At 39.3% G+C, this 22,205-nt stretch overlaps 2 protein-coding genes across 3 annotated transcripts in view; both read left to right on the forward strand.

Annotated features, from left to right (window-relative positions):
* Positions 1–785: 785 nt before the first annotated feature.
* On the forward strand, positions 786–2,330 carry LOC306769229 (doublesex- and mab-3-related transcription factor A1-like; the record flags this gene model as incomplete). The annotated part of the gene is made up of 2 exons (XM_079257795.1): positions 786–1,263; positions 1,555–2,330. 2 exons carry the CDS (start codon positions 786–788, stop codon positions 2,328–2,330), a joined length of 1,254 nt encoding a protein of 417 aa, XP_079113921.1.
* Positions 2,331–3,026: 696 nt separating this feature from the next.
* Positions 3,027–22,205, forward strand: part of LOC306768853 (glucosidase 2 subunit beta-like) — a 143,038-nt gene continuing 123,859 nt past the window's right edge. For both annotated transcript variants that reach the window (XR_013771667.1, XM_079257312.1), the window contains exons 1-7: positions 3,027–3,153; positions 3,466–3,582; positions 7,492–7,587; positions 8,762–8,819; positions 9,723–9,840; positions 14,360–14,492; positions 22,108–22,171. Coding sequence is in view for 1 of the 2 variants with exons in the window: in XM_079257312.1 (XP_079113438.1) it covers positions 3,072–3,153; positions 3,466–3,582; positions 7,492–7,587; positions 8,762–8,819; positions 9,723–9,840; positions 14,360–14,492; positions 22,108–22,171 (668 nt within the window). In the remaining variant the exon portion in view is untranslated. The remainder of the gene's footprint in view (positions 3,154–3,465; positions 3,583–7,491; positions 7,588–8,761; positions 8,820–9,722; positions 9,841–14,359; positions 14,493–22,107; positions 22,172–22,205) is intronic.

The following is a 22,205-nucleotide window of genomic DNA, read 5'->3' on the forward strand; positions in this document are numbered from 1 at the left end:
TTTATGCTCCAGTCGTTTTCAAGTAAGGGTGAGACGGTCTGATCCTTTCAAATGAAGCATGAATCCTGTTTGGATGAAACATGTGACAAGGTGTGATTAACTGCCCACCGATCACTCTGTAGGTGTTTGTTGGCATGAGGGGTCTTTTGTCAGGATAATTTGTTCGACAGAATAACCAGGTAGATAATTACACGTTTCTTTTGTGGCCGCAAGGGCTATTGTGTTAAAAAACAAAACAAACAAATAAACACACACACACACACACACACACACACACACACACACACACACACACACACACACACACACACACACACACACACTTGGTTAATAGTATAAGCTGTCCTGGGGCAACATGTTTGTCCACTTTTCATTAATTTATTTCTAATGCTTGGTTTGTGACATACTGAGTCCATTCTTTTGCTACAGTAACCCAAACAAATGTAATTCTTTAAGTAAATGTTTTGTGCACACATGGTCTTAGCAGGCCTTTCAGTTTTCTTGCACATAGGCTCACTTGCATCAGATTAGACCTCTATTCATCCAGGATGCAAATAAACACGATAGGGTATTAAGAGGCTGGAGCGGAAAGGGGTGTGAGGAAGGTGTTGGATTTCATGTCAAACCACCTGGAGAGGAGGCACTTAAAGCGCTCTGGTGCAGAGTGCCAGCGCAGAAGAGGGAAGTTTGTCATTCAGTGAAGGCCAGTTTACTGGAACAACAACGCAGCACCAGACCGGGCTCAAACTTTGTTTTTTGTTTTGTTTTTATTTTTTTCTCTAGCGATGGAGAGCAGGGTCAGACCTCTCGGCCTGGCGGGGCACACTGCCAATCCGCTAGGCAGCTTGCACATACCCCCTTCCCTCCTGCGCCCTCCGCCTCTCTTTCTCCGGGCTTGTAACCCTGCGCTGGACAGGGGATACCCACGTACCCCGAAGTGTGCCAGGTGCAGGAACCACGGCGTGGTGTCTGCGCTGAAAGGTCACAAGCGCTTCTGTCGCTGGAAGGACTGTGTGTGCGCAAAGTGCACGCTGATAGCGGAGAGGCAACGGGTGATGGCCGCGCAGGTGGCACTGAGAAGGCAACAGGCTCAGGAGGAGAGTGAAGCCAGGGAACTCCGGCTCATGTACCCAAGCTCGGGGATTGGAGGGGAGGCAGGAATCCCACAAGGGCCACTCTTAGACACTGATGTGCCAGTATCTACGAGCAACACTCCAGCAACTACCCGATATGAGGGTTTTGGAGCTCAGAATCACAAAGACGGTGAGTTACCTAAAAAGTATTGGAAGTCTTTGCAGTCCATTCGAAATTATTAGGTTTTTATTCACAAAGCTATATATTAATCAGTTGTTCAAATCAGTATTCATTGCCACTAGTTCTTGTTTGTTTTATTTGTACTTTGAGTTACAATAAAGTTATTTTTTTTACGCGTAGCATGTTGGTTTCGTTTTACGCGCATGCCAGCGACAGACCAAACAAAGCACAGGTTATTAAACACCAACTGTTTTTGTTTAGCTACTTATTTATTTGTTTGTTTTTTTATCCATCTTTCAGACGAGAAACTCGACAAATACAACATCTACAGCGGGTTCTTGGGTCGAACCCTCTTTGCGCCCCACATCGAAAGGGTTCCCTCTCCAAGTGACAAAAAAGAGTCGTCTCCAAGCAAGGACAGCGCAGCTTCAGCCACGGCTGACCGTGGAAGTCCATCACCACAGTGCGATCGGCTCTCAGACCACACACAGAGTCCGCAGAGGTCACTTTCCTCCTCTGATCCGGAGTCGGGAAGTGAGTCGGAGAAACCCAGGGATTACCCGACTGGGGAGCGTGACCCCACCGACATCATGGCCAAGATCTTCCCTCATCAGAAACGGGGCACCTTGGAGTCGATGGTGAGAACGTGCAGAGGTGATATTGTAAAATCCATCGAGCTGGCGTTGAGCTCAAAAGAGAACAAACTTGACTCTGGTGGCATGTCTCAGTCTACTCTTCCTGGCGCACACAGGCCTTCTGTTGGACTGCCTGGTGCGCTCGGTGCTCTGGGGAGCAAGTCTGCCTTCTCCCCGCTCCACATCCCACCGGCCCCCGGTGGGGACAGTCAGTATGGGCTTCACCCCCGTCTCGGTGTAGGTCCCTTACGGCTGGCCTACTCCTCTGCAAGCGGCGGCATGGCCAGTTTTATGTCGCCATACATGACATCAGGACTGATGCCAATGTTGGCTCTGCGTCCGCCCTTGGACTCTATTCCCTTCCCTAGTGTGATCCGAGACCTATCTTACATTCAGAACAAGGAATCTCTGTGCAATGCACGATTTAGTAATGACAAATGACCAGTTTCAAATGGATAGACGACGCATGTCTTTTATTAGTGAGCTTTTGTTGTAAATGGACTTTCAGAATTTACATTTCAAGTGCCTGAAATCCAGATAATGTGCTGATTAAAATGACTGTATAATGACACCATGCTTTTAACTTGGTTTCTATGTTTTTTGTGTAAAATTTGTGAAAAATCTTTAATAATAAAGCTAAATAGTTGTTTTATTGGTATTCATCATTTTGTTTTTGTTTTAGCTTTATGTCAAATTTTCCTTCAAGATGCAAACACATATCTATCTATCTATCTATCTATCTATCTATCTATCTATCTATCTATCTATCTATCTATCTATCTATCTATCTATCTATCTATCTATCTATCTATTTATACAGAAGCAAAGAATCATTCAAAGCATTGCTAATACTTGTCAGAATTAAAGTGTGAGATTGTCGTATATTGCTTCATTTCCACCTTCTAATAAAGTAAATTGAGCCCCAAAGTGCTGCAACTAGTCTGACTGCAACCTCAGACAAATGTATCCACCCTCTTTCCTTCAGCTGGTATTCTCATCTATGATTGGTCCAGGGAAGCAAACGAGTCTGAATAAAAAACCAATAGAAACACTCAGAAGCGTCACGTGATTTCATGTTTCAGGAAGACGGGATGTCACCCTTTGAACGTATGAAGTGTATCATGAGTTTAAAACACCCTTGAGCGGGATTTTAATGAGGCAGGAGGCAGCCAGTTCTTTGACATGCGTGTCTACATTATCATAGCAGCGCTGGTTTGGTCTGGTCTCGTGGACTCACGGAAAGTAAGAGGGATATCTTCATCCTGTAAGTCTCCTTTTCCCGTTTTAGCTCAAAGCTAGGTAGCTGTCGTTTACAGATAACCTTGTGTATGCTGAACCTCACACAGCTTCAACAGAGACTGTCTGTTGCGAGGTCTTATACATTTACCTTTGCTGCAGGTTCTGTAGCACTTCGAAGCCTTTAATCATATTTCAGGTTGGCAGCAGCTGCATCAAATCTGTAGGACTGTTTTTATTACACCCAGACTCACAAACTTTACCAACATAAATCTTTATCTCGATAAGTTCTCTATTGCATTTGACTTTATTTGTAATAATGAACGATTTGCTTTTGCAGACAAAAGGTTCTACCGGGAGAAGAAATCCTTCTTGTGCATTGATGGGTCGAAAATGATCCCTTTTGAACAAGTGAATGATGACTACTGCGACTGCGCAGACGGCTCTGATGAACCAGGTTAGAAGTTATTTGGTGAAATGAGCGTCTGTTTGCTAAAATTAACTAAAAGTTTGGATCTGTCAGTTTTTGCTACGTGTTTTGCCACGTCACTTTTGATGGTCACACCTTCCTGTATGCATTTTCCCCTTTTAGTAACTCCTTTTTCTGGTTTTGAAACCTGGTCAGATTTCCCTAAGTCACAAATGAATCCCAAACTCTGTAAAACTCAGTCAACTCTGTCTTAACGGTTGTCTAATTTATAATTATTATATTTTAAAATAAAGCCAATATTACACTATCAAAGATCAGACTGGCAGATCAGTAGTTCATTAATTCCAGATTGCGTACAAGCTTTCCTGCAGTGTGATAAAACAAACAAACTATACGATACTCATTTCTCTGGGGGAAAAAAAAACCCCACCCCGTTTTTCTGTTAATATTTTTTTTTTTTTTTTTTTTTTTTACTGGATATAATCAGTTGTCCAGGTCATACTTTGTACACATTCATGGGAAACGACCAAACTTGACATTTTTGTCATGCTTTTTTAAATTTTTTTTTTATTTATTTTTTTTTATAACTTTTTATGAAAGTACATTAAAAGAGGATTTAGGAACTATCAAAGTGAAAACTGAAAAGTTCCTCCCAGATAAATTACAATATAGCTGATTTCTCAACATTTTCATGACCATTCACAGCTGATTTCCAGAATATAATGTCAGAATGGCCACAACATACATGGTGGAACTAACATATAGACGTTTTGGTTGCCATACATGCACATAGGATGAGACAGAATCTTTGTACTAAAACCACAGAACTTTCTCTTCAAAAAAGGAGCTCTATATTCTTTATCATTATAAGAATCCTGTTCATAGTAGTTTATCACAGTTCTAATAACAATCAGTACCTGCCAGTACCTAATTTGGAAAACCATTTGTTGTTGAGTCCAAGTTATTGGCTTTTGGGTCAACAGTGGTAGATGTCTGAACAACAAACATGTAAACCACAGGTGTCAAACTCCAGTCCTCGAGGGCCAGTATCGTGCAGGTTTTTGTTGTTTCCATGCTCCAACACGCCTGACTGAAATTCATAAATAGGTTGACAAAAAGCTGCTGGATGGTAGACGGAAACAACAAAAACTTGCCGGATACCAGCCCTCAAGGACTGGAGTTTGACACCCCTGATCTAGACTCTGCACCAATAAATGTTTCAGTTTAGAGATCTTTAGAACTGAATAGATGGACTATGATAGTGTTGAAATGACACCACTTTCTCAGAAGAGATGAATAAACTGAGACTGGAAAATTAAACACTTGTCTGTTGTGCGTTTATTCATGCCAAGACCATCATAAAGGGGAATTCTGACACCATCAACTTTTGTTAGCGACAAACAGCTAAAGAAATGCTAAAACCATGTCTATTTTAACTGCCTGAACAGCTGCAACTTGTGACACTTCTGGGGTTTCCTATGATGCAGAGGCCAAAACAAGATGCGAATAAAATCAAGTAAAAGATCCACACGGCTGTCTGAAGGGCAGAAAGTTACCTTCCATTTCTTCTAAATTTTACTGAATATAACATGCTTATAAATACATAAAATTTTCTGCCACACATGTTCCACCATAGCTATCTAGTAACATTGCACTTCAGCAAGTACTCTTCATCTTGCACTCTTTTAGGGCTGTTTATATAAATGCCACCAAAGCCTCGACACCTTAAACATGATTGGCCATGAAACTTTAGCTTCAAAACTTTTATATATATATATATATATATATATATATATATATATATATATATATATATATATATATATATATATATATATAAATTTTTTTTTTTTTTTTTAATATATATTTTGTGTACGAATATCTTGTGTATGAATATTTAGATGTAAAAACCTGTTTAACATCAATACTGACTTTTATCACTTGCTTTGCATTTAAAAAGTAAAGCAGAAGAAGATGTGAGGACTTTTGGTGAAGTATTAAGAAGTGCATATTAGAACTGTTAAAAAAAAAATCTCAATTAATTTTTATAAACTGAAGTGATTAGATAATTTGTCATTATTGTGGTAATCATCATTAACTCATTAGTTATACAAGATCATTTTTCTGAATCAAAAGCTGTTTAAAGTGGTTTATCCGTGAGGGTTCTTGTTGCTGTCACTGAGTATCAGAAACGAGGGGAAAAAATATCAGCGTGGGGTCTGCTGAAAGGGTCATTAATTAATCTGTGCCGTGGCCAGCATCAGTATAAGCACCCTACTGAACCTTTTTACCCATGGCGGACAAAAGAAGCTGAACAAGCGAGAGGCTAATGAAGCTAAACTAAACATGTTGAGTGTGCTTATATCAACACTGCAGAGCAACTGACCTCAATACAATTTCTCATCAGATCCAGTCTTTCCTGTGCAGTTAAAAAAAAAAAAAAAAAAATATGATGAAAGTGAAAATTCCCCCAAAACCTCAAAGCAGGTTCAGTCTAGCTGCATCCAGTTGGAGGCTTTTGGTAAAAAAAAAAAAAAAAAAACTTAGATGAAATTAGTTTGGATGTTTTAGTTGAAGCAAATGGTAAATGCTTGTAATCTAACTCCAGCTGGTTTCACAACAAGATCTGGTCTTTAACTCTTGAAAGGTCTCCCCCCCCCCCCCCCCCCCCCCAAAAAAAAAGCTTGAAGATTAAATAAATTTAGCAGCGACAGTAAGGGAATTTGCGCTTGGTTGACACTTGACCCCTTAAACCAGAAGTGCCCAAGTCCAGTCCATTGAGATCTACAACGCTGCAACTTTTAGATGCGACCTTTCTGCAACACTTTGAATTAAATGGTTGAATTCCCTTAAATTCATGTCATCTAGCTCTATGGAGGCCTGGTAACGAGTTACCCCTGCCTTAAAACGCGCCAGTTAGTATTATATATTAACTGCTTGCTTGTGTTGTTCTCACTCTCAGATATAAGTCGCCTTGGGTAAAAGCGACTGCTAAATGACTGTAGAATAGAATAGAATAGTGGTTTTAGCTCATTTAGTTAAAGACCCTTTAAATTTTTAACCTCTTTGAGTGCCTGGACCTGGATTTTGGATTATAATCCTCTTCTCCTGCTTAAGCATTACCTTCCATGAGCACCGGTGGTTTGAATACCTGCAGCGCACGGCTCATGTCTTCTTCCTGATATTGTACATTGTTGGAAAAACTGTTAAGTCACCTTTTACATGAAGGAAAGTAAAGCAGAATTGTGCTTCTGTGGAAAGACAAATGCAGGTAAACATATGGGTAGTGTCCCAACAAAATGTGTGAAAATCCCCTGCAATATTCTCCTGTTTATATCCACTCTTGTTTGAGTTGATCGATGGATTGGATGATTGCGTCCTTCCATAGTAAAAAAAAAACAAAACAAAAAAAAACTACCCAGAATAATACATTTATTTGTCATTTTTTATAATTAGACTTGTTCATTTCCTCCCCCTTTTCATGTCGTTCATCAACTGCGGTGCATTTTGCTGTGGGATTGCATCCCATTCCTCAACCAGGAGTGGTTGAAAGACAACTAGTGGGATTATATTGGGTCACTCTTACCACAGCATGTCCAGTTTGATCCCACAAATCATGGCAACCCTTTCCATCTGCCCCACTTCCAAATTCTGGAGTTCCTATGTGCTAATCCTGGCTATGTGGAGGAGAGTGTTTTCATCCTGGAGGGTGTAGTTAATGCCCAGAATCTGGAGAGATGCTGCTCTTTCCTCTCTCGTTCAAAGGTGACTAATCAGGTGTTCTAATGGTAATATTATAAGGGAGAGAAGTAATTAACCAAATGCTTTTTTCTTTGTTTGTTTTACTTTTTCTGCTAATTTAATATAATAAAAATAAAGCAGGAGGTCTGTAAATAAAGCTGTTAATTGCTGTCCTCTTCTCCCGGCTTCATGCAGGGACGTCGGCCTGTCCTCGTGGCCGATTCTACTGCACAAACCTGGGTTTCCGTCCACACTACATTCCATCATCACGAGTTAATGATGGCATCTGTGGTAAGGCAGCATTTTTTTTTTATGTTACTCTAGTTGCAGTATTCCTTCATAATATACGTAGCTGCTTGGGAAATTGTTTTCTCAGCTAATCGTGAGGTTTAAATCCAAACACTTCGAAGTTCACATTTTAGTACTAGAAACATTTATTGTTTCTTTCATCTTGGAAGTTTAGCAGAAGTGGATGGGTATTCTTTTCTTACACAATCAGACACAGCCACAGTTTATTCTCTCTTGAAAAACATCCACCCCCTCCCTTTTTTTTTTTTTTTTTCTTTTTTTTGAAGTCTTCATTGTTTTTTTGAAATCGGCCATATTTATAAATCTAATAAGATATTTTTAGAACTCCATTTTTTTGTTCTCCTGTAGCTTTTTATTTCGGACAAACTTATAGCACGCTTCTATCTAAATCTGCTGTCTGCAGCAGTGTTAGACCTCATGCAGCCATTGAAAGCAAAAAATAAAAAAAAGAAATAAAAATGAGGAATGAAAGAGCAGTAGGGGAGTATTTCCAAAAGCCTCCCTCACCCTTTCCCCTCTCTCTTTTTTTTTTTTTTCTCTCTCCCACCTGTCTTCTTATACTTTCCCTGCCTTGAATGTAGCCACTTAAAAGCTAACACATCATCATTTCCCCCCCCCCCCCCAGTCTTGCTGGTAGTTTAGACGTTTTTATTGGCTTCCCTTTTTTTGGCCTGTAAAGCTCCCCTTCCACTGGTCACTGATGGAGTTCTAGATGATTGAGAAATTTCACACTGTGCTCACTCTCCTGGCGAAACGACCACGCAAACGCCAGATCAGAGCACTCGCAACACACCATGCAGCTGATCTTATAAGTGCTTGATGTCAAGAGACCCTTTCTGTGCCAGAAAGAGATATCATGCAGGCGCTAAGATCTAATCTTCACCTTTAAAAATGGAGAGCCACCGGCCAGATTAGTAATATAAGCACCAAAGAAAATGTGGTGATGCTGATTATAATAGATGGACAGTCGATTGTGCCTGCATTAGGTTTTTTTTTTTTCCCCACTCTGATTTAGGCTCATTTTTGCTGCCAAAGTATGTGTATGATCCATTTATTCAGAGTAAAGACATATTGTTCACCTCTCTGTGCTGATATGTTGTCTGCTCCTCTGTTTTCCTGTGTGTATTGGACTGGTTTCTCCTGTGTGTCTCGCCAGATTGCTGTGATGCTTCAGATGAGTACAACAGCCACGCTCGCTGCCAGAACACTTGCTGGTCAGTTGAATTAAAAAAAAAGAAAAGGGAAAACAAAAAACAAAACTAGTACTCATAAAATTACACAAAATGTGAGCAGAAAGTAAAAAGACCCTTTTTTAAAAAAAAAAAAATTGGATTGTAAGACTTTTTTTTTTTTATTTTTTTTATTTTTAAAACCTTGGCTTTTTATTCGTTTTTATTCATCTTGCTCTTAATAGAAACTCATGGCAAAAGCTGCCTGCTATTCTGCTGCACTGCCACTAGGGGGCATAACGTCACTAAGATTAAAGCCTGGATGTACAGCAGCCTTTTGGTAACAGGCATTCCAGCATTGATTGATGAAATCATCTATGTTAAAGGCAAATCTGACTCACATACTCATTATACCCCTCCCAACTCTACATTATTTTCTTCATCTCTTCCAGAGATATATTTGCGCAGACAATTTAAGTCCTGTAAGACGCAGACATCATTCTTCGTAGGTGGTAGGCTTGTCAATACTAATATTTGTCAGAATTCATTTCTCTGACGAGCCCCCCCCTCCAAACTGTGACGCAGGAATGCAACCGTGCTGCGTACATGCACGCTAACCCACTTCTTTTGTTGACAGCCCTCTATTATTTCATTCACAGCCGTTCTTCTCAACATTCCCATACAAACAGAGTCCATCTGGTTATGTTTTCACAAGGTCCACACTCAAACTGCGTTCGCCAGACTTCAAGAACAGTTTGGTTCAGCTGCGTACATCGCATTAGTACCCATTTTATTTACTTAACTCTTCTCTTTTTCCTGTTTTGATTCCCGCAGCATTACAGGCCCTTTAAAAATCAGATTCAGTGTCTCAGTAATCATAGCAGGGGTGGCCGAGGTTTTCTCCGTAATGATGGGACTGTGTGTTTTCTCCCCCTGCCTTTGTTTCAGGAATCTGGGACAGAAGGAGAGGGCGTACGTGGAGGGCCAGATGAAGACGTTGGATGAGGGTTTGCGACTCAAGCAGCAACTGATTGAGGAGGGAGTGCTGCTCTGGAGGGAGAAACAGGTAGCCTATTGAAGTAATAAAGCATTTACAGTAACCAAAGCAGAGCACATCATGGTTCTCTCCCTTTTCTTACACACTACTTACATGATGTTGATTGTAATTAGCATCAGTAAATGGGTGTCTTAGGGCAGGGCTAATGTCTGATGATGAACTTTTTTAACATCAGCCTTCTGGTTTTTCTAGAAAAATACATGAAAGTTCAAGTAGATTTGAATGTATTGAAATATTTCACTGCGCATCTTTTCTATTTCCTCTGTAGTTCTTATTATTTCACAGTGAAAGAACTAAAATGCACAACATGCTCTTAGTTTGTAGCCGTTGGAGGAAGATGTTGTTTATTGTCGTTAACCTCTCTGCAGATTTAATTAACTCAGGCTCACTTGCGCTGCCACATAGTAACTTTGGTGTTATCACCTGGCTGGCTGGCTAACACTTTGAAAATGGGGATTTTTAAGGTTAATTTGATTTGAGATGTGCTTGACTCTGAGGATTCCTAATCTAAGTGAGCAACATCGGCTCCACAGTGATTTTTAAAAATTTTTTTTTTATCATGCCTGTTTTTGGCATCTCCTGTTGCCTGGTAAGATGTTTTCTCCTGTCAAACTGTAAAATTTTAGCATTTTTGTTCTTTACTTCATGCATACCACTTTATTCTTTTCCACCGTTAAAGCAAAGTGCATATATTAGTTTGTAAACTTGGAGATTGTGATGCATATGGATCACAATTTCAAAACCTCGACAGTAGCAAGAGGCAGAATATTCATATTTAGTCTCTTTTAAGTTTGATATTTACAGAAACAACGTGAACATTTTTACTTCACGACAGACTCATCTGTATGAAACATCAGGATGCGCTGGAGAACATCAGTTTTTTACACTCTAAGTTTACTTGAAAGTAGTATAAAGATCCCATAGATTGTATTGACCTGAAAATTTGGAAAATTATTCAATTCCTTTAAACAGCCTGTCTGCAGACCAGACAGGCAATGCATTTAGAACATTTAGCCCATTATGGGGAAAAACAATCAAACTAATAAGAAAAGAAAAAGCTACACCAAATCAAACAAGCAAAAAAAAAAAAAAAGAAAAATATGACAACTTGAACTGTTGAGCACCTGTAGTTCCACGTGAAGCAAGAGTGTGAAAATCTTTCTCTCCCAAACCACAACAGTTGATCTCCTCAGTTCCCAAACACACACACAGTCTTGTTAAACACTGAGGTGATGCAACACAGTGGTAAACTTGCCTCCATCCTTACTTTTCTGAAAAAATGGGACATATGCAGCATATATTTGAAGAAAAACAAGTCAACAAAACTTCTCATCCTCAACATCTTATAAGTTATTTAATTTTCAGTTGATTAAGACCTTTCCTTTGTCTTCAGTCTTATTTACATTAAAAAATCCAAGCAAGTTACACTTTGGCCACTTTAAATCTTTTAAGGCATTTGTACTATAGTGTCATTACTTAACGCATTATTGTTTATAAGATCCAACATTATTATCATTGCAGTTATTCAGTAACTATTGTTGGATGTTAAATTTTTATCCCCCAACCTGGACTTCAAAAGGTCTTGCTACTTTTGGGTTAATAACACACTTCAAATTTTCAAGCGTTAAAAGCAAACTTCATTTTAAATTATGCAGTTTTGAACTTTGAAGGGTTTGTTGTTGCTGCAGCGTATTTTACAGCTATGTTCAGTCCTTATCACTTGCTGCATTATTTATTAGAAATCACCTACTTTCAAGGTATTTTCAAGCACTTCACAAAGCTGCTTTTGTTAAAAAGCATTTCAAGAATATCAGTAATTTTGAAAGCATGTGTTACTTTTGAAAAAGCCTGTTTTAAAAGGTACCACTTATTTAACTTAGCAGATATGATTGAAGGCCGTTTCATTTGTCTTTCACATGCACTAAGACATTTGGGATTGTACGCTGCATACTTATGTATTTGTTCTGTTTTTTCTTCCCTTAGCGGCTGCTGATTGCCAGATTAAGGGTTAAGTGTCACCAAATCCCTTTACAGTGTTTCCCCTGCCATTATATTAGGGAATATAAAGCTGTAGCTTTCACTGACATCATCTTCGACACGACAAGGACGCTTTGTAGCTGAAAACATTTCACAACTATTCAAATGTAAAGTAGGTATGTGGTTCAAGGGTTAAATATAAATGGGAGATATAGAAACCAGTTGTTAGAATTTGTTCTAAGGAGTGTACTAGCCTTTGATTAAAACTGAGGAAAGCATCAGCTAGAAATTGGTCTTCACTGAATAAGAATTTGAGGTTTTCATTATCGCATATACAAAGCAGGAAGTGATCTTTTTAAGGAACCCATCAAGGTGAAAACTGGATTTCCCACCTTATTTCTGTTTTAAATGCTAAATGTAGTCTGCTTGCTTTTCAAGCTTTACAGGAAAACACATGAATACGTTTAGAAACGAACTGATGTTCAGGAGCGTAGTGCACAGTAGTTGTCTAACTGCAGGAAGTTTTTACGTTTCAAGTGAATATGTTCTTGTCTTTAGAAAATAGCACCTATACATCATTGCTTCAAACTGAAGGTGGCTAAGCAAGAAGCATGGCCTAGAAAGGTAGTCATCCCTGGCTGAACCACGCAGAATCCATCACCGGATGATGAGAGTCTCTGAGGAGAGATTGGAAAGCAGAAATTTACACACACGCACAGATACACATGCGCAAACAAGAAGCTACTGCACTTTGATATTAATTGGTCCATTACAAAGAGTGATGGTGGGTTATGCTTTGTTTGTCACAAGCTGTCATTCCTGGTATGAAAGCGGCATCTTCTGATGAAGCTGATTTAATGAGCCCATTGTGTCAACGTGACTGGTGTTGAGTAAGTTTTTGTAAATACACAGACATGTTCTGGTCAGGTGTAGATGCACTAATGCATAAATAAGAAGGGACTAATAAAGGAGAGTCGAAATAATTAAAGAGTGGTAGATGGTTTTGCGTAGGCTGATCATTTCCTTTTTAATTATTTTGAAACTGTTAAACTATGAATGTAATCATAAATTTTGGTTAAGAATGTAAAGACATTAGCCATCTGTAGCCGAATAGTTTTTGAAAATGAGGCGATCAATGATGAGCATGACAGTAGAAATTACACTTTCTAGTTTAAAAAATTATTCCAATGTTGCTAAATCCTCTGGTTTTGGACATTAATTTAGTTTCAAACAATGTTATTCAGTGTCTTCATGATTAAAATGACAGTTCTGCTAAAGTTTACCATGTACAAACATGGTAACATCTGTTCATTAGGGTTAAACATGGTCGAAGCTGCTTTCATTGCGTAGCTGCTTGGTTAGAAGTTGACACGGTAATAAAATTAGTGTTTTAAATTAATATTTACGTCTGCTTATATCCAAGTGTGACTATTAGTTGGTGAAGCTTTTGTCTTAAAACCAATCAAGTCGATGGCTTAACATAGATCAGAGAATTGCCAAAGTCAGTAGGTGTCACCATTTCATAATGGCAGTTGTATGATAAGATCTTGTATCATCTGCCAGGTGATGAAATATGCCATTCTGGTGCAAGGAGACTGACTGGTGAACAGAGATACCAGTATCGCCGTCCTCAGAGCTACATTGCTACCATGGCAAATCCTTTGCTAGAAAGTTAAATTTATTTTGATCACATCACAGAGGGAGTGTTGAATCTGGGGTAGTGGTCCTGTGCAGCACTGATCAAACTTATACAAAGGAAGCTGTTTTATAGTATTTGTCTTTGTAGCTTGAGTCCACACATTCGAGATGTCACTACCTTTTGTACATACTAATATAACACTGAGTTTATTTTTTCGTTAGATGAAGATGAATTAAAAAAATGATAATAACTTGGTTGTTTCAGAGGAACTGAAAGATAATTTAGGGATTGATACTATTTACTGGGATATTTTTCAATTTTGGAGTCAAATTTAAGGTGGCAGTGGATCAGGTGTCAGAGCGGGTTGTCCACTGGCCTGGAGGTCGGTGGTTTGAGCCCTCCACGATGCAGGCCAGTGTTCTCTGAGGGCCGGTCCTGAGTCTGAATAAATGCAGCGGTTGCGTCAGGAAAGGCATCTGGCATAATACGCGTTCCAACAAAAACGTGCAAATACGGCTTCTGCGTCGGATCGGTAGATGGGAGGAGGTGATTCTCTGTAGCGACTCCTTGAGGAAGGGACAAGAGTCAAAACCAAATTTACAATCGTACTTGTTTAGATTTGATGATATCAGGATAAAAATGTTGTAGAAGCCTGGTCCTCAGGCGGCGGTGTCCTGCAGGTTTTCCAAGTGTCCCTGCTGCAACGCACCTGACTCGCACTCAGACATGCTCTGCACATGTCTGCTAAGCTCACATTGATTTTAATCAGGTGCGTTGCAGCAGGTACACTTAGAAAGGCTGCAGGACACTGGCTTAAAGGGCCAGGATTGAGGATCGCTGTCATAGAACTTTGTTTTTTCACCGTAAGTGATTGGGATAATGAACGTGATGCTTTACATTGTGTGTGTCCAGGCACAGCTTAGAGAGCTTCAGCAGGCTGCTGAAGACCTACAGATCAAATTAGAGGAACACAGATGGAGGAAAAATGAGGCCAACCGACTCAAAGAGCAGGCATTAAAAGCACAGCAAGAAGCAGGGGACCAAGGTAAGAGTCATTCCATTTAAAGGCATTTTTTCATTTCAGAGGATTGCTTCAGTTTGCATAGTTAGGCCATTTATCCAGCTACGACGCAGCTTCTATTTCATTCCTGCTCACGTTTTACATCGAACAGAAGTTAAGCACGCCATAGAAGCTCGGCATGTCAAACAGCTGAACATCAGAAGCAACTGTAAAGGTTAAATAAAGATGCCTTTCCCACTGATAATAAGTGAGTAGAAGAGGATTGCTGAGCAACAGCATATTGCATTTCCACAGCTCTCCTTTCTGACGTTCCACAAACCTTGAGAGAGAAGTTGCTTGTGAGTCACAGGAAAATTCCCTTATCGCTCCGAGCACAAGCTGGCTTGGCATTTAAGTGATGTTCTGACTTACAGAAAGTTGTGAGGTTGGATAGGAAATGGGTTATGAAGGATTTACACTCATTAAATGTCTGTAGGAGATATAGAGTATAGAGACTGGCTGAGCTGAATCATTTAAAAGTTAAAATATTTTAAACAGTTAAACAATATATGCTTAAATACCTGTTTATTAGGATCTATAAAACACAACTCTCTAGTTATGACCCAAAAATATTGCTAAATATTGTAAGTTCTTCAATCTGTCCACGAAGCAGTCTTCTGTTACCTATTTATACACAATTTACACATCTTGTCAGGTTTTTCACAGGGTTCTGTCATAATGTATCAAGTCTCCAATTGATTTTCTATTTAGTGTCTATCTGGCCCTCAAGTAACACTTTTGATTGCAGTAAAGGTCATTTGACTTGTTCGGCTCTTGTGGGCATGCATCTATCATACTTCCAACTTTGTAAGCTGACCTTTGCTGGCCATCTCAGCACCCCACCCTTAAACATTTCTGAGCCTGTCATCCTTTACGTCCATTATTAGAGCAAGACAGACCTTTGGCATATTTTACTCAAGTTTTTCTTTCTGGAGTTTTATAATGCAGATTTAATGCCAGTTTGTCTGCCTATGTGTGCAGCTGCTAGTTTTTGTCACTTTACGATGCATTGTTTAGCTAAAATAAAGGTTAATGACAAAAAAAAAAAAAAAAGAGAACATAATTAACATCAGTAAAAAGCATCTTTCTATTGGTATGTTTGTATGTAATTACTTGGAAAAACAGTTGTTTTTATTCTCTTGGATTGAGCTGTTAAAATCTACTTGCTATCTGTCCACATACATAACAGCTGCCATATTTGCTCCAACCATTTTTACTATGGTGTCTTTGAATGGAGAAATAGGTCTTCAATTGAGGCGAGAACTATTTGAGCTTTAAAACCAGCTCTGTTTGGTAAGTGTTAGAGCACCACTTGAGATAAGTAAAGCCTGAAAAGGCGCACAGTAGAATATAGTCTAAATGTACACAGTTTTGAAGTAGCTTCCATTAATGCACTAATGGACCTGAGGTTACGGGATCCACCTGTTGATAAAATAATTTGTCTGGAAGGACTTTGGTGTTCACAACTGTACCTAGCATCCGAAGGCATTTGTATGTCCGCTTCTACCACTAGATGTCAGTCATTCTCACACGCTACACCTTTAACGGACGCTTAATCATTTTCTTCCCACCTGCATAGAGTGCTATCAACATGGCAATATTATTGTATTAATATTAGTCTGTTAACAGGTAAATTCAGCAAACTCTTGTCAGCCTCCTCACATATTTTCACCGCATTTGTTTAAATCCAGATTTTATTTCTGGGGTTGAAACAGATCGTGAACACTGAATAGTCTAATTTGATATCAAGGAAAGTATTTTCTCAGTCTGTAATATGTGATGGTATGCCTTTTTAATACCAAAATAAGCAAGAAATGTATTTATTCAAGTGCAAAGCAGCGTCTAGCACAGCTTCTTTTGTGTTCCTGTTGAATTTTACGACCGCATATTTCAGATGCACTTAGTTTTCATCTCTCAAAATAAAATAATTCCACTAAGTAAATGAGCCTCTTCATTTTATTATCATTTCTCAATCTTGTCATGTCACCATGGATGTTATACTGAAAACTAGCACAAAAGTGAGTGGGCCTCACTTTTGGCCCACCCACCCACACGTCTTCCAGGTACTCATTTTGGTTACACATCCCGTACAATAAACCACTTCTCTGAAAAGTACCTTTAACTACAACATACCAGCGAGGACACATATTGTGTTTCACCAAGTTATCAATCATATACAGGAACATCACAACACAGTTTGTTCCATTAATTTGTTTTCTGTCACTTTCTGACCCGTCAATAGCCTGAGTCAAAATAGGAATGAAGTGCTGGGAGAACAAGAGGCTGAGCCTGCAAAGTAGAACTTTATAGTCCCTCCCTTTACTGCTGCTGTTGCTCAGATGGGTCTCCAGGGCTTCGCTCACAGTTATTGAGAAGTTTAAGAGGGCAAGGTTATTTGTACCCTTAAAGAAAATTAGTTTCTTGTTGTGGCATATGTGTGGTACAGTGAAAAAAAAAATCGAAATATGGCGAGCTGGGGATATATGATGTGACAGAACAGCAATTGGAAGTTTTGCCCTTTTTTTTTGCATGTGGTATTCTGACTGGATTCAGCAGTAAACTTAATTTAGCCAACCTCTCTTTTTATTTTGATAAACATGTGATCTAACACATTTTGTTATGCAAGTTTAATGACAATGGAGTTGTTTGTTGTAATACCTGTTTCTACATGGTGTGCTTTCATTAGACAAGAATAGATTTTATTTTCTTTAAAATGTGCAAAGCACGTCGGGAAATCAGGAGTAAATCCTCTTCATAACAAAGACATTGTTATTCCCAGTTAATGAGAAAAATGCCGTCTATGATAAGCTTTGGGTTCGAATTGAGGTCTTTTTTTCCTTTAACGATGTTTGTTTGATATAAATTCTATCATGCAAAGGCCTAATGTAATTAAACTGTTTTTTTTTTAAAGGCACATCCAATATGTAAAGCTCCTCCGTCCCTGAGTTCACACACACAGTTTGAGGGGATTTCCTCATGTTCTTGGTAATCCACCCAGTTGACCTGATTTTGCTGGCCGACTCTCTTGTAAACCACATCTTCTCTCTTCACGTGCACTGACGACAGCTTATAGCAAGATGTCTCAGCAGTCAGCATCTTATAGCATGCCGCATTCAGCAGTGCAGCCAAGTCTCCAACATACCTTTTACATTAAAAGTGTTCATTTTAGGGATGCACAAAATGGGATTTTTGGTTGATATCAGATATGCTGATATTTTTACAATTCGTTTGGGTGATTGTCAATAATCACATCTGCCGCATGGCTTTCCCTCACAGATGGCAGGTGTTGGAAGTTTGTAACTCATTGGAGTTTATACTTTTCTGAAACGTTTTAATTTGACTTTGCAGGTCAGTGGAAGGAAACATGTTAGCTGATCAGACTGATTAATCAGGTGCTGATCTCGATCTGAAAACACTGATTGTGTGCACAATTATATTTAATAACAAACATAATTTCCTGAGTTCATGACTCAGAAGTTTGAGAAATCTAGTGTAGTCTGTGATATATTTGTGAAAACGTGTGTACTAGTGTACTTGTATTACATGTGAACTGTGTTGTTTACCATCTTGCTGACGCGACACAAAGCAGATTTCAAACACTATCTGAAAGCAAAGGCGTATTGATTTAGATTGCAAGGTATTGTATCTAGTGCACTCAGTAAAATCCTACAAAAGAGATCTGAGCTGGAAGTTAGTACTGAAGTGGGGCATGGTTCTTCCAGGGAAACGATAATAACGCTAATTTACACGAGGACACTAAAATTCCATACCTGTTTGAGTTCTGCTGTTAAAAAACTTCCATGTTGTTGACATTTTGGTTTGTACCTCACACCTGCTGCAGGTCACACATCGGGTTTTTGGCAGGTCACGATCCTGCAGGGTGACATTGTGGCGTTCCATCACAAAACAGTGCCTGTTATTTTATCAGCTAATTGTATCAGTGGAAAAGCCAATGTCCAGTATTTTATGTTAAAGCCAATATCGACACATACCGATATCATGCCGTTAACATTGTGCGTCTTTAGCTGATTCATTTATTAATTTGAAATTCTCCTAAATGCATAACTTGTATAAACAGTCGGGTAGATGAGATAAATTGGTACTGAACATGCACTCCTTTTGTTGCTAATGCAGCTGTTGACATGAAATTTTCATTAGTTTTTGGTAACAAACAATACACACACATACAAAGAAGCAAAACAATTAGGTCCACAAGCTAAATGATATGTAATTACACAGGAGAAAAGCACCAAAGAAAGAAAGGGAGGGAGGTTCAGAAAGGCATGCAAAGCCAAGATCCCACCTGAAATCTTTCGGTAATTAGAAAGCAATCCTGCCGCTTGTCACACAAACATGTTGCCGGTGACAGAAACTGACATGCTTAATTCAAATTACCGTGGTTCCTCAACCATTCATGCTACCAGTGTACTGAGAAGTAGATCTTCTATGACGGTGTTTTATCCATCAGGCCCTCAAGTACCACTGCCCCGCAGGTTATAGATTTTCTTCAACACTCCTGATTTAGTTTCACAGACCTCAAGTTTTTTTTTTTTTTCCTTTTTTTTTTTTTTAAGCCTGTTAATGAGCCATTCAGCCAGGTGTGTTAACGTGCAGTAACATTTAAAACATGCAGTGCAAGTGGTCCTTAAAAACCAGAATTGAGAAACACTGTTCTGTGGGATATCGTAGTGATTCTGTGGGGTTGCCTCTGTGGGGGAAGAGTGTAAATGAACAGAACAGGAACACAGCCCTTGTTGTTGCTGGTGACATGATGGGACTTAAAAGGTACAAGCTGGTTCAGTCCCAACTGATGGCCAGTAAAAATGTCTTATTACTAAGGTATTACCCAAGAAATGTTTCAAAACTTGTGTTGCAAAACATATTTATGACATTGGTTACGAATGGGTTTCTTAAATTTGTTGAGGGCATATATTGGAAGTGGAAAAAACACAAGTTCACTACAAACTGACTAGTGCGTGAGTTGTCCAAGAGCCAGAGAGAAACAAAAAGATCTGAAATTAGCTGGTACACTTGTTTTAAAGACAACAATGAGTAATCTATATGCACACAAGACTATTTACTTGTGGGAAAAAAAAAAACCTTTTTTAAACTCATATAGGTTTGCTGCAACCTTTGGAAAGGCGTCTGTAATACAGAAGGGAGTCCTCCTAAAATCAAACTTGTTGAATGCCTTATAAAGACTATAAATTTCCCCCAGAGAGTGACATCCTTCCCCATTCTTGATTTAAAGCATGGATCACCAACTCCAGTCCTCGAGTGCCGTTGTCCTGCAGGTATTGAATGTTTCCCTGCAGCAACACACCTGATTTTAAATGAATGGGTCAGACTCATGCAGAACTTGACGACAAGCTGTTTGAGATCCATTTTGTTCTAATCAGGTGTACTGTAGTAGAGGAGCATTCGATAACTATAGGACATCTACCCTTGAGGACTGGAGTTGGTGATCCCTGATGTAAAGTAAAGTTACCTTTGATTCTTAGCTACCTACCAAAAAAAAACAAAAACAAAAAAAAACAACAACAACCCTTTTTTAATTAATGTGGTCATGGACGTGACTTCCTTGCAGCTAGATGTATCATCTCATTTAGAGAACTCTGTCATACCAGGCTCATGTTGTTAAAATCTTGCATAAACCTGGAGAAAAGCTCCAGGCTACTGTTTTAAGTAACCATAATCCCAATCTCGATGAATCTACAAACAAACTTAAGCCAGTAATTTGTTTACTTTGAGCGGCAGTGTTTTCGGAAAATGATGCATTGTTCGGGTCACACTGTGGCTGTAAACCTCCATCATTAAAACTCGCCGTTTAGCTCCTTATTTTCAGGTTATGTGAGCATTAGCGTAGCCTCTTCTTTTCAGCAAAGTAAAAGCTCAGTGCAAAACCTGCAGCCTTTTGATCAGTTTCCATTTCAAAGCATTTTTTTTCCCCCCACAGAAAGAAGTAATTTCCTTCCCACAAATATTGCTTCTTGTCTATTAAAGACAAGAAAATATGTGTTTTCCTTGCCTTGCAGTGCACAGCCCACAATAACTAAGAAAGCTGTGTGGATAACCTGGTCTGTAGGCTAGGCATAGATCTGCAGACTCCTGCTGATAGGTTCCATTTTCTCTCTTCTCTATGTGCCTCTCCTATTTTACGAGCATGCTCTGATATCACCAGGGCAACATGTGTGGATGACTGATGGTGTCCATTAGTAAACATAGCCTCCTATATGTGCCATTGGCCTAAAGAGCCAATGTTTTGAACCTCCTCCTCGTCTTTCCCCTCCCTCTTTTCTCTCCTCATTTTCCTCTTCCCTCTCCCCATCTCCCTCTTACCTTTTACCCCTTTCTACTTGCATCTACTCCATCTTTTTTTTTTTTTTTTCCTCTCATCTCTCCTCGCTCATCCCTTCTCCATCTATCCTCCTTATGGCTGTTTTTCATAGCTACAGCTTTGCAGTCAAGAGAGGGATGAGACCATCTCTCTTCCTCCTTTGTGCACTCATTTTTGTGAGGCGGCGACCAGGGGATGGGTTGAGAATGTCAAGCATTAGGCTGGGAATAGAGAGCTATTCAAACAAAAGAATGGGCTGCTAATATGACAGATGTTGTGCATATTGCAGGAGAATATTAGCAAATCATGCTTTTTTTTTTTTTTTTTTAAAGCGTCAACAGTGGGGGGTTGAGAAATCTGCCTTCTACATTGACATTTGATGATTTTCTAGGCATGTTGTGGGTGTACAACTATGCATCATGCAAAACGTCTAATTCTGAGACAGCATTAAAGCTCTTGTTTGTTGAGGCTGAATTTATAAATCCGGGTGTTTATTTAATTCTTTATTTCCTTACAGATTGCTATCAGCATAGGCTCTTTGTGCTGTATGTCGTGGAGGAAAAAAAAAAAAAAAAAGAGCTTTTCACAATTAGCTTTTCTGTAATTAGTATGAAAAGGTAATTGCAGCGGATGTGCAATTACCTTCATGCAAAGTGCTTTTACCCCAGACTTCGAGGCCAATCATTTGCCCCTTTTTACATCCTTCGCATTGCTGATGATTTGGAAGATGCTCAGCTCTAAACAGGAGAGAACTTCCTCTTCCTCCCACTCCAATAAATGCGATTCACAAAATGAATCAGTTGGGGTCACATGCTTTGGTAGAAAGGGGGTTGAGGAAGTTTTCCGCGTGTCTTTCTAGGCTGCCTGCGAGTATGAATGGAGAAGAGGGAAATCGCTGTCATCCCAGCCATTGCTGCACAAAGCCTCCTGATTGCATTCTGGACACTGACACACTTTTTTTTTTCTTTTTCTTTTTTTCTCTTCCCCCCCAGCAGGGAAACCAAATGTTCTTGCACAGCGTGACTGACTCATTGCCTGATTGCCCCCCCTCCACATGCCCCCCCCCCACCGCCCTGCTCCTCATATTTTTAAATCCAGGTTTTTTTTCCTGCCTCTTAGTTTGTATTGAAAAGAAATTAGTATTGATAGGCTGTTACTAGTGATAAAGAACAAATCCAACATGGTTATATAAAAGACATTTCCCCATTGTCCTTGGTTTTATCACAACAGTTGCGCTTATGATGTCATTTTTTTCTTTTTCAGCACTCAGACAGAGTAACACAATAACCAGCCTTTTCCAGTTACTGGACAGCAATAAAGATGGCAGGTAAGTAATATGCTGACTAATGTTGAAAACCTAT

Source organism: Telmatherina bonti (genome assembly GCF_933228915.1).
Source record: "Telmatherina bonti genome assembly, chromosome: 18".
Lineage (NCBI taxonomy): Eukaryota > Metazoa > Chordata > Actinopteri > Atheriniformes > Telmatherinidae > Telmatherina > Telmatherina bonti.